Source organism: Astyanax mexicanus, chromosome 11 (assembly GCF_023375975.1).
Source record: "Astyanax mexicanus isolate ESR-SI-001 chromosome 11, AstMex3_surface, whole genome shotgun sequence".
NCBI classification, from domain to species: domain Eukaryota; kingdom Metazoa; phylum Chordata; class Actinopteri; order Characiformes; family Acestrorhamphidae; genus Astyanax; species Astyanax mexicanus.
The window spans coordinates 24,712,341-24,727,533 of NC_064418.1; the positions used below are offsets into that span (position 1 = coordinate 24,712,341).

General features: G+C 37.1%; 1 protein-coding gene across 1 annotated transcript; it reads right to left on the reverse strand.

The window, feature by feature from the left end:
- Nucleotides 1-11: 11 nt before the first annotated feature.
- slc9a2 (solute carrier family 9 member 2) lies at nt 12-14,619 on the reverse strand. Its single transcript, XM_007255612.4, has 12 exons — nt 14,166-14,619; nt 12,304-12,767; nt 8,799-9,049; nt 8,460-8,677; nt 7,399-7,598; nt 6,409-6,498; nt 6,215-6,285; nt 4,951-5,118; nt 4,733-4,847; nt 2,813-2,929; nt 2,255-2,342; nt 12-1,166 (listed from the first exon to the last, which is right to left on the reverse strand). Exons 1-12 carry the CDS (start codon nt 14,446-14,448, stop codon nt 769-771), a joined length of 2,463 nt encoding a protein of 820 aa, XP_007255674.3. The 5' UTR covers nt 14,449-14,619; the 3' UTR covers nt 12-768.
- Nucleotides 14,620-15,193: the final 574 nt, after the last annotated feature.

Consider the following 15,193-nt stretch of genomic DNA (forward strand, 5'->3'; position numbering starts at 1 on the left):
ATTTTAATTACATGATGAAAAGGACAGCCAATCACAACAGTTTCTCCAACTATGTTTGGGCTAACCCACATATATACAACTCTTTGTTTCAAAAATCATTGATTTAATCTTTCTAATGACTTCAGTATGAATGGCAGAAATATTAAGAGAATATGAAATTTATATACATTTTTTTCTGTACAGACAAAACTGTGTGACAAATAAGTTGCTTTAACCCAAAAGAGCCCATTGTGACGTAAAAATGTGGAAAGTTCGTTAGAGAACTTTGTCCTTCACTTTAACTCATGATGTAAATGTCCCTAAATGACATATACTGAACATTCTGAGAGCATCAGAGGACAGTGTGTGAATGTGTGTTCATTTATTTGACCTTATTTACAAAATGTAGGTGTAATGATCTAGTCTTTAACAATTCAAAATATATATATTTTTTTCATGTTCCATATAATTAGTTTCTGTACGATTGCTAGAAATACAATCGTATAGTTATATAATTTGTGTTGTGTCATTTATGCTAAAATCAAAATCAATATTTTAACCCTGCAACAATAAGAAAAAACATGAATGAGCTTTATCTAAATCAATTTGAATTTGGCATCAGTATTCAGAAACGGGTTTGGGCTTTTATGGATTAATAAAAAAAACTATTCTCTTGTCAGACTGAGAGAGAGGATTAACCTTGCCCTGCCCAGTACTTTTTTATAATGGTATCTACTGTATGTGAGCCTGTTTGAAATGATAAGTTAATGCTGCCCAGCTCTGTGTGCCTCATTTGTCCTGTGGTTTCCACTGAGCCCTTCGTAGTAGAGGGTTCCGTGGCCCACCGCTTCCTCTGTCAGGGGGCTCTGGAGTCCATGCAGGTGGGGGAGACTCAAGCTGCTGTTCATCACCCTCAGGATCATCCTCACCTACACTGGGTGTGCCTAATGAGCTGTGGCGCTGGAGTGGAGCTCGTGATCTGGAGTTAGAGGAGCTGGAGCTTTGGCGAGATGGCCTATGTGAACTTTCCTCCGCCCTCACCTCATCCTCCATATTTACAGTGGAGTGCAGCTCCTGAAGAGGGTCCAGTCTAGCCCTGGTTGTGGAAAACCGTGGCTGCTTAGATCTAGGCCTAGGCTTAGGCCTGACTGAGCGGTTGTGAAGTTCTAAAGCAGGGTCACCATCAGCTGAAAAATACAGTATAAACAGTATAAAAGTATTTTACCATATACAGGGTTAAATTGAGTGTTAAATCATCAGTATTCTACATGTTAATAGATTGCTGTAAAATAACAACCACTGTCAACAGTATTATCACAAATTCATAAAAACTGTCTCTCTGTTTTAATACAATTAAATTTTGGCTGTAAATTTATAGACAGTATGACAGTAATTTCCTGTTACTCTGTAAAACAGCTATTTGATTTCTTCATGAATACGTAGTGACAGAAGCAGTGAGGCGGATCACTGTAATAAATATCCTGTAAAACATATTTGCAATTAACACCCGGTCTTCCTCAGTGGTGTTATTAACAAGGCCTACACAGTCAATTTTTAAAAACAGAATCAAGAAAGTTAATATGGTTTCAATAAATGCTTCATTTTGGGTCATGGATGGCAAGAGTTTCAGTCACCTAGAAAGATTTCTGTTATGATGAAAGTGGTCTATTCCAGTATGATAATTCCCCCGCTCAGATTCACTGGACAGTTTGGTTAGTATGCAAATCATGTATGTTAAATGCTATGACCTTTAGAATGACTAGATTTTAACCCAAATGAAGATCTGTGGAATATTTCTTACCAGGGCACTAGCGTTTTAGTATAACATGGTTCTAATGAATCCTTGCCAAAACATCTGAGTTTTTTTTTTCATTCATTTTAAGTTACAGCTTTTACATAGACATGCCACATGTCATGAAATAGGAACTAGTATTGGGTCCACTGATTTTGACCATGTCCCGTGAAAGCACAGGATATGCACTTGCAGCCTCGTGGGTTGAATGTGAATTTGAGGAATAAATGAATTTCTGCTAGAATCACCAGTCAGTTGTCTGAAAAATTCTAACTATACTCCACTGAAAACAGTTATTATGACCCACTTTTTTTTTTATATGGTTTGGAAAATATCTGGCACGCAGCCAAACTTAATTGCCGACCCCTTATGTAGAGTATTAGTACAGAGATAGAAATTCCACTTGATCCTTTGCTGTATTTGATCCTACAGCGTATACTCCAGGAAGTACCTTAAAAAGGATATTGTGTGTATGGTTCTCACCATTGAGACGAATACTTTCTGTAGCATATCCGGTGTCCAGACTCTGACCCAGAGGCAGAGAAAAGTACTTTTGGGACCTGGCGGATTCCTGGAAGAGTGGAGTGAGAAAACATACAGAAAATTAAAAATGGGGACAAAGCATTACTTCTAGCAGTGACTGTGAAGTAGTATGCTACCTATACTATATAGACACAAGTGTTGGGACTAGGCATTAAAAAAATACTTAAAAAGTATTAATATAATTCATACAATGGAATTAGAATATACAAATAATCTGCATTAATCAAACATAACTGAAATAAAAGTTAATGTCCATTGTACATTTAGTGCATTTTTCAATTAACAGTTTTTAAGGGATTTCTATCTGTATAGCCCGCATTTGTCATTATATATGTTGCCAAGAGGTTCATGTTTATCTACTCCAGAGAGTTCTAATGTATTGGGAACAGACAGGCTGTATGTGAACATTTTGCATGTCATGACCAATGGGTAAAACTCGAACTAGTTAAATGCAATAATTAGATGTCAGAATCCTGTGATGAAAACACTGTTTCTTACTGAGCCCTGGAAACTTCTAGCTCTGAGGCTGCGTCGGATGCTGGTGTGACGCCTGACCAGAATCTCTCTGGCTCTGCTGTCGTTGGGCAGGGTATGCTTATTAGTGTAGGACATCGTCTGCAGGAGTACAAGATCAAATCACTACATTACACAAACACATCACTCTACAGTTTAAAATAATGATTTAACGATCAAGGATTGGACCCAAGCACAATGAGGAAAGCCTTTATTTTATTATTTATTTATATATTTTTTTATCTGCTGATATGAATGGTTATAATAATAGGATGAAGTAGGGACACTGCGGGAAAGGGAAGCAAAGGAAATAACACATGGTGTGGCTCAAACAAAGGACAGACAAACAAACTAGAAAAAGGAACTTGCTTTAAGCAGTTTTTTTTCTTTTCTTTTGTGTGATTTTCTTTAAAGATCTCTTTTTTTCTTTTATCAGTCTTTTTGCTGATCACCTCTTGGAATTCTGGGATTGAGAGTTCCTATAGGTGACAATGCACTTTGTCTTTGCCCTCTGCTGGCAGCTGGCAACACAGGACGACCTCTTACAATTTCTCTGTAGTTTTCTTGGATTGTTAGTGTGGTTTTAATGAAACAGTTAATTAATTACTGTTAGACTATTCTCTTGTGGATTTTCAAATTTACAGTAAAATTCTGGCAGCTGTGGTCACCAGTATTTTACCATATACAGGGTTAAATTGAGTGTTAAATCATCAGTATTCTACATGTTAATAGATTGCTGTAAAATAACAACCACTGTCAACAGTATTATCACAAATTCATAAAAACTGTCTGGCTGTAAATTTATAGACAGTATGACAGTAATTTCCTGTTACTCTGTAAAACAGCTATTTGATTTCTTCATGAATACGTAGTGACAGAAGCAGTGAGGCGGATCACTGTAATAAATATCCTGTAAAACATATTTGCAATTAACACCCGGTCTTGCTCAGTGGTGTTATTAACAAGGCCTACACAGTCAATTTTTAAAAACAGAATCAAGAAAGTTAATATGGTTTCAATAAATGCTTCATTTTGGGTCATGGATGGCAAGAGTTTCAGTCACCTAGAAAGATTTCTGTTATGATGAAAGTGGTCTATTCCAGTATGATAATTCCCCCGCTCAGAGTCACTGGACAGTTTGGTTAGTATGCAAATCATGTATGTTAAATGCTATGACCTTTAGAATGACTAGATTTTAACCCAAATGAAGATCTGTGGAATATTTCTTACCAGGGCACTAGCGTTTTAGTATAACATGGTTCTAATGAATCCTTGCCAAAACATCTGAGTTTTTTTTCATTCATTTTAAGTTACAGCTTTTACATAGACATGCCACATGTCATGAAATAGGAACTAGTATTGGGTCCACTGATTTTGACCATGTCCCGTGAAAGCACAGGATATGCACTTGCAGCCTCGTGGGTTGAATGTGAATTTGAGGAATAAATGAATTTCTGCTAGAATCACCAGTCAGTTGTCTGAAAAAATCTAACTATACTCCACTGAAAACAGTTATTATGACCCACTGTGCTGTCCACCTTGTGTGTTAATGCATTTTGTGATATATTGCAGTTTATTACAATGAACTGCAATGCACTGTGGGTCAATGAATGTTTAATGCTCTCACAAGTACAGAAATGGAATATTCCATATATCTGGCACCCACTACCAGGCCTCACCCCACAACAATACAATACAACTCAATATATACAAAATACACTCAAAAACATAATCATAACTATGCTGTAATGTAAGATTATTAGAGCAGGTAGCCTACAATCTTAACATAAGACCCTTGACACACATCTGTCCTGTAGAACATTGTGTTGGACTAAGTTTTCACCTAAACAACAGGAAAAATCCAACCTAAACTTGGATCACAGTGATATGAACTGTCACACTCACCCTCTCTCTGATCTTGTACATGTTCTTTGACAGGATTTCATGCATGGCTGTTAAATCAGATGCCAAAAATGTTCTCTTAGGTTTAAAAGAACTCTTATTGGAAGCCTTCTCCTCACTAAAAAAAAAAAACGATAATAATCATTAAGTTTGTCTTTACATTTAAGTTATATTAAAATCCTGGCCATGCAGAGTAAAGAAATAGTAAGAGAAGTACATACTGCAGTGAAATGAGTGAAGGTGCTGCACTGATGTCACCCGATATTGTGTCCAAGACCTCCATGGCATTTTGAAGCTCCAGTTTCTTATAAAGAGCCACAATACTTGATTCAGGCCGATTATCCCGGATCAAAATCTTACGGATGAAACGATTATTAAACCTCATAAACCTGAGAACAAAAAAGATATGGGTCACCTTAATAACAATCCTACACCCCACCAACAGTCCTTGCGTCTGGGTTATTTAAATAGCAGTGGTGCTTGTGAATATATCTACACTGATGGGCGTAGTGCTCTCGAAACAAGGTGTGTTCAAGTACATTTCTGTTGTTTTGCTACCTTGGTAACAGAAAACACAGGTGCACTACTGAAAAACCTAGGCAGATCTTAATTGCCAGACGTTCATTGCTATCTTGGCAGTGAATTTTCACAGGCACATCCCCAACGCATGTACATTTGTGTACAGCAGTGTACAAATGTATAGCTTGTGCCTGTTGGCACAACATACATACATCAACAATTAATAGAATGAACGAATGTGAACAATCACATTACTCTCAAAACACATCTATAATTATTTAAGAGAATTAGTACATTGATTTTCTGCATTTTGCTCTTTTCTCGTTGTTAAGATATCAAAGACACACTGACACTTTCTAAATCAATCTCAGCTGACGGCTCGCCTATAGATCCTCCTGCTTTGTATAAACGTAGGTGTGAGTTGCTTGTCTGTTTTCATGGATAATTCCAGTCAAATGCCATGGATCACAATCATTATCCTTACTGCACAGTCTACTCTGGGTGGTAATCATTACCGCACATCCAATATTGTATATATTCCTGGTATACACACACTAGTGTCCCATACCCATTCTGCCACCAACTGTCAGACCTTTAGCCTTTTTATATAGCCTTGCCATGAGCATGCTGACCAGTGTTCAACTTCACTCACGACAAAACTTCACAAGTTATTCCCAAGTCAACCCTTAACATTACATTTTTTGATCAATTTACATACTGGTATCCCATGATTTTTGGCATGTTGACTTATAATACACAAGTATATGCATTGACAACATAGAACAATAATGGCGATTTAGGAATCGATTGTTAATTATTCTAAGCCCAGAACATTTAAGATTGAATCACTAGAAAATATTTTTTGCTTAATCAGTTTAGCGTAAATTAGGTGCAAAACTACCTCAAGTTTTATCACGTATTTCTTCTACTGTGTCCTCATCACCCAGTCAGGAAACTAATACTTACTTATCTTTTAAGGAATGGTGGCTCCATTGTCCACACAGATCCTCTACACCCGCAGTGATATGTTCCATCAGCTGAAAGACAGGGCAGCTTGATTGTAGAGGGTTATGAACAATGGCAATTGTTTCAAAATGTCTCTGCCCATCAATATCATGCTTGAGTATCAGCTATAAAAGTGTCTGTCTCTGATCCCTTACCCTGGTGTGAATCTCAACATTGATGGTGCCAAGTTTCCAGTTGGTCTTTCGGACATTCATCAGTTCAATAATTGGCCTTATACTGATACCCTACAACAACAAAAAACTAATAGTAAATAGCCATTCTTTTTATTGTAAAAAAATATATATTGACGTTGATTGACTGATTACACTACACTGAAAAAAACACTGAAAAAAAAAATACTGGCTCAACTTAACTTAGTCATCATTTTGCCTTGACTCAGTTAAGTTATAAGTAAATAGAATTTTAAATTCATTCAACTTAACTCAGTCAAGTCATCATTTTGCTTTGACTCAGTTAAGTTGTAAATGTATACAATTTTAAGTTCATTCAACTTAAATCAACTGTTTTTAAGTATTGTGGGCTTAAGGAATTTATATATATATGTATAAATATTGGTATTCTCAACATATTTGGCATATTTATAAAGAACTGCCAATACTGATAGCATACTGCAGCAGCACAAGAATGAACACTGTAGCTCCAAACCAACATATTGTGAGCACTGGAAACACAAAGTAAAGATACCTTGCTCTTACAGCCTACAAACACTAAGGCCTGGCAATTAACACATTTACATAACACATGCCCAGGATAAGTGAGCTTTGGGCGACAGAACACAAAGATGGTAAGTAAGGGAGAGGCCACACCCAATATGCAAATATAAGGTGCCAGGAGCCTATAGGAAAGCTGTATGAACCAACACTCAACACTTACTCAACAATCATTTTTATGTTTTCAGGTTGAAATTCTCTGAACTCATTTTATTAAGTTGTACTAGGGTCTGACTAAACCACAAAATCACTTTTTTAGACTGAAGTTTTTTGTCAGATGAACTATGCCATGCATTTTCCAGCTTCCTTAAATAAAGAAGACCCTCAAATCATCACCAGTTCTTCATTTACTGTTGATGTGATGTGTCAGAAGCAGTAGTTTGGTTGGTAAGGTGGTAGATTGTTAAGAATTACCTGAATGAAGACTGTGAAGATGATGATGGCAATTGTGGCTGTGATGAAAAGTTTTTTACGGATAATAGTGTTTGGTAGAGTGTAGGCTAAGGCAAATGTTATGGCTCCTCTAAGACCACCATAGGACAGACCAAACTGGTCTTTGAAGTTGAATGGAATGGTGCGGAAGGGGTTAATGATCTGCGTTAGAACCACAATGCCTGGAAGAAAACAGAGATGTAATATTTCAGTGACAGTTTGAGTGATGAATTGGAAGTTGTATTGGAAATCTAGTCTATGCTTTTATACTCTTTATTCTGTTAATACTTTTTCTAAGAAAAAAAGATGCCTTGTCTGTCATGTTCTATGATAACTGTTCTCATGATGGTAATTATTAGATTATAGTTATTATTGATTTCTCTCAAAAATCAGAAATGAATTGTACAGCTCTGAAAAAAAATTAAGAGACCACTTCAGTTTCTGAATCAGTTTCTCTGATTTTGCTATTTATAGGTACGTGTTTGAGTAAAATGAACATTGTTTTTTATTCTATAAACTATGGACAACATTTCTCTCAAATTCCAAATAAAAATATTGTCATTTAGAGAATTTATTTGCAGAAAATGAGAAATGGCTGAAATAACAAAAAGGAGGGAGAGCTATTAGACCTCAAATAATGCAAATTAAACAAATTCATATTCATGAAGTTTTAAGAGTTTAGAAATCAATATTTGATGGACTAAACCTGTTTTTTATTCAAAGTTTTCATGCATCTTGGCATGTTCTCCTCCACCAGTCTTACACACTGCTTTTGGATAACTTTATGCCACTCCTGGTGCAAAAATTCAAGCAGTTTAGTTTGGTTTGATGCCTTGTGAACATCCATCTTCCTTTTGATTATATTCCAGAGGTTTACAATTTGGTAAAATCAAGGTATAACCTCATCATTGAGTGGTCCCTTATTTTTTCCAGAGCTGATTATGTTTATTCAATGAAAGGGACCAATTTTAAATGATGTAAAATGTTTATTAAATAACTGTGATATTACTTTGAGATTATATAATTCAGCACTAGACCCTTACCTAGGCCTCTCCAGATCTGGGCGAACAGTATGGTGAAGAGGATGTAACCCCAGTTCCACTCATGATCAGTCGTTATGGTAACAACGCCCAGGAAGAAGAAGATGAGCGTCTCGGACACAGTGCCAAGCATTTTGATGACATGGCGAATAGTGGTGCATGAGCGCTGGGACACGTTCTCCTCCACATAGTACTTCATAGTCAAGGCACATGTCACGATGCTGAAGATATTATGATCAAACCATCAAGGATAAATATCAGATCACTCAGATATATCAAAATCCTAAATTTTGCGACCAGGGTGAAAACCACTTAATGTGAGTGTTGCATTAATCCACTTACGCCATGATGCTGGAGATGGACAGAAGCTCTGCCAGCAGGTAAGCCAGGTAGCTGTACATGAAGATGAAGAGAGGCTCGATCTCTCTCACCTTCCTTGTGAAACGTGTGGTGAAAGCTGCCACAAATCCAAACACTAAGCCGAAGAGCATACCACCCAGTCCCACCAGGAAAAAACGCAACACACCCAGAAACACGTCTGCAGCATCCACTACTGGCAACTCCGCCACGTGGTTAAAGAGATTGTACAGCACCTGAAGAAAACAAAGTCATTACACATGATGTTATCAAATACTACAGTCATATTACTGTACATTTGGTAATCCCAAGAAAAATACACTTTTATATAATGGTGAAAAAAAAATATATATAATATAATATAAGGTAATATAAGGTAGTTCAAACATTCAAATGTACCTTTCAGGCAGATTTCTGTCAAGTGGCTTTGCAGCAACATTAGTTGTAAAAAGCACTATATGAATAAATCTGAATTGAAATAAAATGGTTTCTTTAACATAAGGTTGTCCTTAATTTACAACTAATATGCAAAATGTACACATGTTTAGTGATGGTTTAGGGAGTAAATTACGTAAATAACTTTTCAATGTTTTTTTTTTAAATGCACCTGTAGATGGTAACTTGTGTAGAAGGTGGGATATAGCAATATGTTTTTTATATATATTCTGTATTAAATAGTTTTAAATACATCAATATTATCAGCATATTTCCCAGTTTTCTTTACACATATGTATAGCTTTAGATTTGTAGGTTCTTTGTGGACATTGATTAAAAAAAAAAGCCTTTGTAGCACCTTTATTTGTATTAGTAGCTACACATCTACTTCCTCTTGTGCCTGCTAGTGACAACTGATAAGGACAAATTTACATGTACATGTACATGTACATGTGCTCAACAAATGTGTAATATCATCATTAACAAAAAAATAATAATAAATGAGAAATAACTGGTATTATAAGAATTACAATATATTGAACAGTTCCAGAGCAGGTGTTTCTGTGTCTGCAGGCATTTTTCTGGCCCGACTGAAGAAATGTTTACTTCTCTCTTTGTCATTGTTTCACCGAAACTCTGTTCCTAGGTGGCAACCACGTCTGCTCTTACACAGCCAAATGTTTGCCCTTGTTGTCAGATATGATACTCTGTGGAAAACAAAAGACTTGCTCACAAAGGCTGGCACAGCATGGCTCTCAAAAGGTGACTGAGAAAGCTTTGGGCCAGACATTATCCACACACAAACAAAGAGCAAATGCCACATCAATTTTTGTGCTCAGATTTTGTTAGATGGAGTGGAAATGCATGACATCCATTTATGTCTGTTTATCTTCCTTTTGTTTGTCAAAGCACAGGGTAGAAAGGTTAAACTGATAGAGAGATTAATGGTGCTGATGAATACAAAGAATAACATCTGCTTCAAATAATTACAACACAGACTGATAATGTTCTTTAAAACTACCAAAAATGTAATGTGTAAAAAATATTATTCCTAAACAATGAACAATAACTGCAGTCAAATAGTAATCAAATAGGTACTGTATATAATATATTGAATGTTTATGAACGTAAAATAAAGTTTTGTTAGTAGTTATTGTTGTAATAGGGTTGTTGTACCGGTCTAGTATAAGTCCTGACACCATTTTAAGCCAGGTATTGCAGACAACACACAAAAAGTCTAATTTTTAGACTTCATATTATGTGAAGTTTCTTTAAAATCCCTATACATTCTACGTCCAAATGTTTGTGGAATCTCCTTCTAATGAATTCTGCATTCAGCTACTAGCAAGTTGCACCCATTGCTGATACAGGTCTGCAAATGCTACTTGTCTACTTGTGGAGAAATATTTGCAATAGAATAGGATGCTCTGGAGAAGATATACATACATTTACTGACACCATTCCTAATACCAGGCATGGGATGGATAGGTTTAAAAATCTCAGCTCTAAGCTGTGGAGCAGTGGAACTGTGTTCTCCAGAATGATGGTTCTCTATCCAGAACTTTTGGAATGAGCTGGGGAGTGGAAAATTAGAACGGAATGGTAAACACCCAACATAATGACCTCATCAATGTTCAGGTCAAACCCTCACAGCAATGCTCTAAAATCTAGTAGAAAGTATTCCTTGGACAGTTACTCCAACAAAAGCAGGATAAACTAATTTTAATACATTTGGTTTTGGACGAAACAATGACTCAGCAGGTGTCCCCATACATTTGTCCATAAGGGGCCCTATTTTAGCAGTCTATACTGCATTGTGTAGCTTGATTTATGAGCGTGTCGGTGTGTTTTTGTTTTTTGGTATGCATTGTGGAGCTCAAAAAGTGCAAAAGGCATGTGCTAATTCTCTTAATTAATCATGGGTGTGTATTGGGCAAAACGTGAAATACACTAATCAGTGTGTCACTTGCCATTCCCTTCAGGAGACATGTGCCTCCGACTTTGGCACGTTGGTATCTTAACAGCGTGACGCTTTTAAGGGAACAGCAATGTTATTTTATTATTTATTCTCTTAATTGTTGAGCTAAAAGTCGAGTTTGTGCTCTGTAGCACATCAGTGTGTGTGTTTACACATGGTGCACCGATAGGAATTTTAACGTGCAAAGTGCAAGGTGTGAAAATACACTGCAGAGAAAGTGTAAGATAGAAATAAAAATCATAGCATACACTGTGCAGGGTGTATGATAAGGCCCATGGAGTATAATGGTAAAACAAATTTTCCTTGGATTTTGGAAATTAAATACTGTTGTGTGGTTGTTTTTGTGATGTCATGAGCACCCATTTCAATTACAAAACAGAGAAGAGTTCATTTGCAAAAATGGATAAAGATAGCCATCTCTTGAGTTCTTAGTGGAGCCAAAACTGGTTCTTGTATTGGTGTCAAACAAGTGTCTGGTAAATGCCATTGCTCACAAAGAAACTTGAGCTGTATGTTCAGCTCCTGCTCAAGCCAGAGTACAACTATTGCTAGGCATCGGACAAAACCAAACAAGGCCCAAACCATGAATGTGTGAGTCTAAGTGGATGGCAGGCCCTTTGACAAAAACTAAGGTCCAATATCTTTTTTTATCCCTTTGTCCAACCACTTAGCCCCACCCCTGTATTTAGCGTGCACACCTAGGGTAGGGTGTCCCAATTCTTGCTAGACTGGATGGGTAGGGAAACGTTAGGGCTACATGACCCTTCAAACACAGTTTTTTTGGAGAATCACTGGCAAGATGGCAGCACAAGCGACCTTTGTTAACTTTACAATTACAATAAGCTTTAAAAAAACAATAGTTTACGGAGTTTCAATGTTTTATGGTACTTTTTTCATAAAAAGCATTACATTTTTTAGCATTTTATCTGAGTAGTTAGCTAACTAGCTAAATTCCTTAAATAGTGCAACAGAGGCAGAGGCTGCAACATTTAAGGTGTTCCCTTTCACAGTGGAAGGAATTGAGTCTGACTTTCACTGTTAATGAGCTGAAAAATCTATCCGCACAATTTCACTCACCACAGTGACAGCATCATTAAACAAAGACTCGCCGAAGGCCACGATATAAAGCTGCTCATTGATGTTCACATCCTCAAACACAGCGAGCACTGCCACTGGATCCACTGCAGAGATGATGGAGGCAAAGAGCAGGTTCTCTTGCAGGTTGATGTCCTGAACACCAAGGGCTGGGATCTGGCACACTCCATAAAGACAAATACCAACACCAATGGAATTCCACAATGTGCCCACAATGGAGAACCACAGCACTGTGCCCACGTTCTCAAAGAAGGGCTGAGTGGGCATGAAGTAGGCCGAGTCCAGGACAATGGGAGGCAGCATGTAGAGGAAGAAGACACTGGAGGTGAGGACGGCTGGAGGCTGTTCATGCACAGAGTGCATAATGGCTCCCACAATAAGGCCAATAGAGATGAGCAGGCAGGTCTCTGGCACCCATATTGTGATCTTGTGGTACACATGGAAACCTGTTTGAGGAAAAGAAAAAGGTTATACCTGTAGGGTTTAATCATACCTGCACAGAATGTAAATATGTTTTTAGAGTGAATGTTGTCTAATCAGAACACTTAACTCTATGTCACTGTGTCATATACCATAACAAGATACCTTAAAAAAAATCTTACAATTTTCTTTACACTAAGAGCAACTTTCAAGAACTTCTACTTATGGAACCATAGATATATTTAATACTGTCAAAGTGTGGGAGTCTTTTTAAAATTTTCTTTATGTATGAAAATTATGTTTGTGACTTTCTTAGACTAATGTCTAAAAGCTTCTTCAGACAGAGTGGGAAATCTCTATTGTATTCATGTCAGAGACAAGCTTCATGTCAGGGACTGGAACTGGTATCATGTTCCATGACTTTTTCCATGTCTCATTGAAGCTAAATTATGCTACATAGACCTGTAGAATTTGAAAGTGTGCTTTCTGCCAGAGTCGTCTGCCTGTTGGAACTGGCTATTCTAGCCAGACACAGCCAGTCACAATCATTACCACCTACTGTGCTGTCCACTGTGGATGATAATGACTTTAATTAAGTATTCATAGTACACACATTACACTATGAATCAAGTAATGATAAATGCCTGCACTTTGACTTCTGAAATGGAGTGTTCCATCATTTTAGCACCCACCATCAGTTCTTGTTTGCCTTGTCATGAGCACACTGGCCATTTATACAGCTGTGGGTGTTCACAAGCCATCATTTGAGGTAGAATGACAGTGTAGTTACTATTGTTACTTTTGATAATAGCATTTATCGGTCATTTGTAATATGAAAACAGAAGATCATTAAGCCCCTATAACTTCCTTAAGTGGTTTTCCAATAAAGCCTTGTTTCTTATTGTGAATGTTAAATGTATTACTGTATTAATAATACAGTAATTGTTATAGTAGACTAAAAAATAAAAACAATACCAAACTGTTTGCTGATGACCTTTACTATTCCTCTTTATCCCCTTGCCACAGTTATCCAGAAATATAGCTTCTGAAAGCATGTTTTTCTTGACTCATAATGAAACGTATTAATAGCAGCTGTTATATTCAAATCACTAATCAATAATGGACTTTGTCCAATGTACTGCCCAGAGATAACTTGACAAACATAGAACCTTAGTAATTTTACATATAAGTACCTATGTATAATTGATTTCTTATAGACAGGTTGCACATGACATTTAGAGAATCATGCCTTAGTGTCACACACCATCATCAATTTTCATTATTAACAAATTTTCACCATTATGAAAGGGAAAAAAGTCACAGTAAACATGTATAAGTAACATATGTGAAGAATATAAAAGAAAAATCACAGAGGAACTATAGTAAGAGAAATGGCTTATCAGGCCATGTGTGTGTTTGCTTACCTATTTTTGCAAACGAAGCGAGTAACACCCATAAAGTAATCTCAAAGGGAATCTGAACACGAGGGTAGTTGAGGGTGAACAAGGGGAGATAGGATTTCTCTGGTTCTGGTAACGGCTGAGGAGGAGCAGTGTATATTGGTCCATGTTCTGTGGGTTTAGCTGGAGGTTTAGTTGTTGTTGGTTTTGGTGAATCTTCTGCATTAGCTCCAAAACTAAGCAATGCCAGCACTGCAAAAGAAATTAAAACAATACAAACTGGTTTCACTGAAGATAAAAAGCCCATTTTTGCATTCAGCCCCTGTGGAGACCTGTAGATGTTCTGTGTTAATAATGCAGGGGTAAATATACAAAAAAATCTTAGTTAAAAATTAATTCTAACATATTCCTGCGTCAATGCGGTCCATAATTAGTTCTTCAATGTTTTAGCACGCTATTCATGCCAGCCAACGTTTCCTCTGTGTGTATAAGTGTATTATTCACCTGCCCTTCACTTCTGCCTGGGAGACTCTGGTAGGCGTGGCCTCCCGCGTGTGCCTGATTGGAGCTTTGGTTGCCTCTGTATGTCTCTGTTCATCAGGTAAATTGTAGCAAACTGTACTCTTTCATGTGATCTTCAAGAAGTCCACAAGCCTGATACTATCACTCTGGTAAAATGCTATTACCTGTTACTGTAGACCAGTGGAGACCAATGGATAGAGGCCTACTGAAAACCATGCTGAGCAGAAGCGGCAAGGTTACCCCAGCTCTGGGCCTACAGCACCCCTGTGTTGCATGTTTTAGGGCAGTTCTGCTCAAGTATCCTTTATCCAGCATTTGTCAGCACAAGTACCAATATCTGTTCTGATGTGAGAACTATTCTTCATTTTTCAGGAAGTGAGAGATGTATAGAACACCTAACATTTACCGCTCACCAACCAAAAGAACACAAAATAGGAATTAAAACCAAATGTAAAAATGGTACTGAGCAAATATAAAAGGCCTTTGTGTATGTGTATGTTAATCACAAATTCACTGACTGACTATCTGTT

Bases quoted from the DNA above. Each gene is read 5' to 3' on its own strand.
- slc9a2 (XM_007255612.4), bottom strand. From the start codon at position 14,448: ATGGGCTTTTTATCTTCAGTGAAACCAGTTTGTATTGTTTTAATTTCT. The intron at 9,050-12,303 runs GTGAGTGAAATT...TGTTTTCTTCAG, and splicing joins TTAATGATGCTGTCACTGTG to GTGCTGTACAATCTCTTTAA. The intron at 2,930-4,732 runs GTGAGTGTGACA...GTACTCCTGCAG, and splicing joins TGTACAAGATCAGAGAGAGG to ACGATGTCCTACACTAATAA.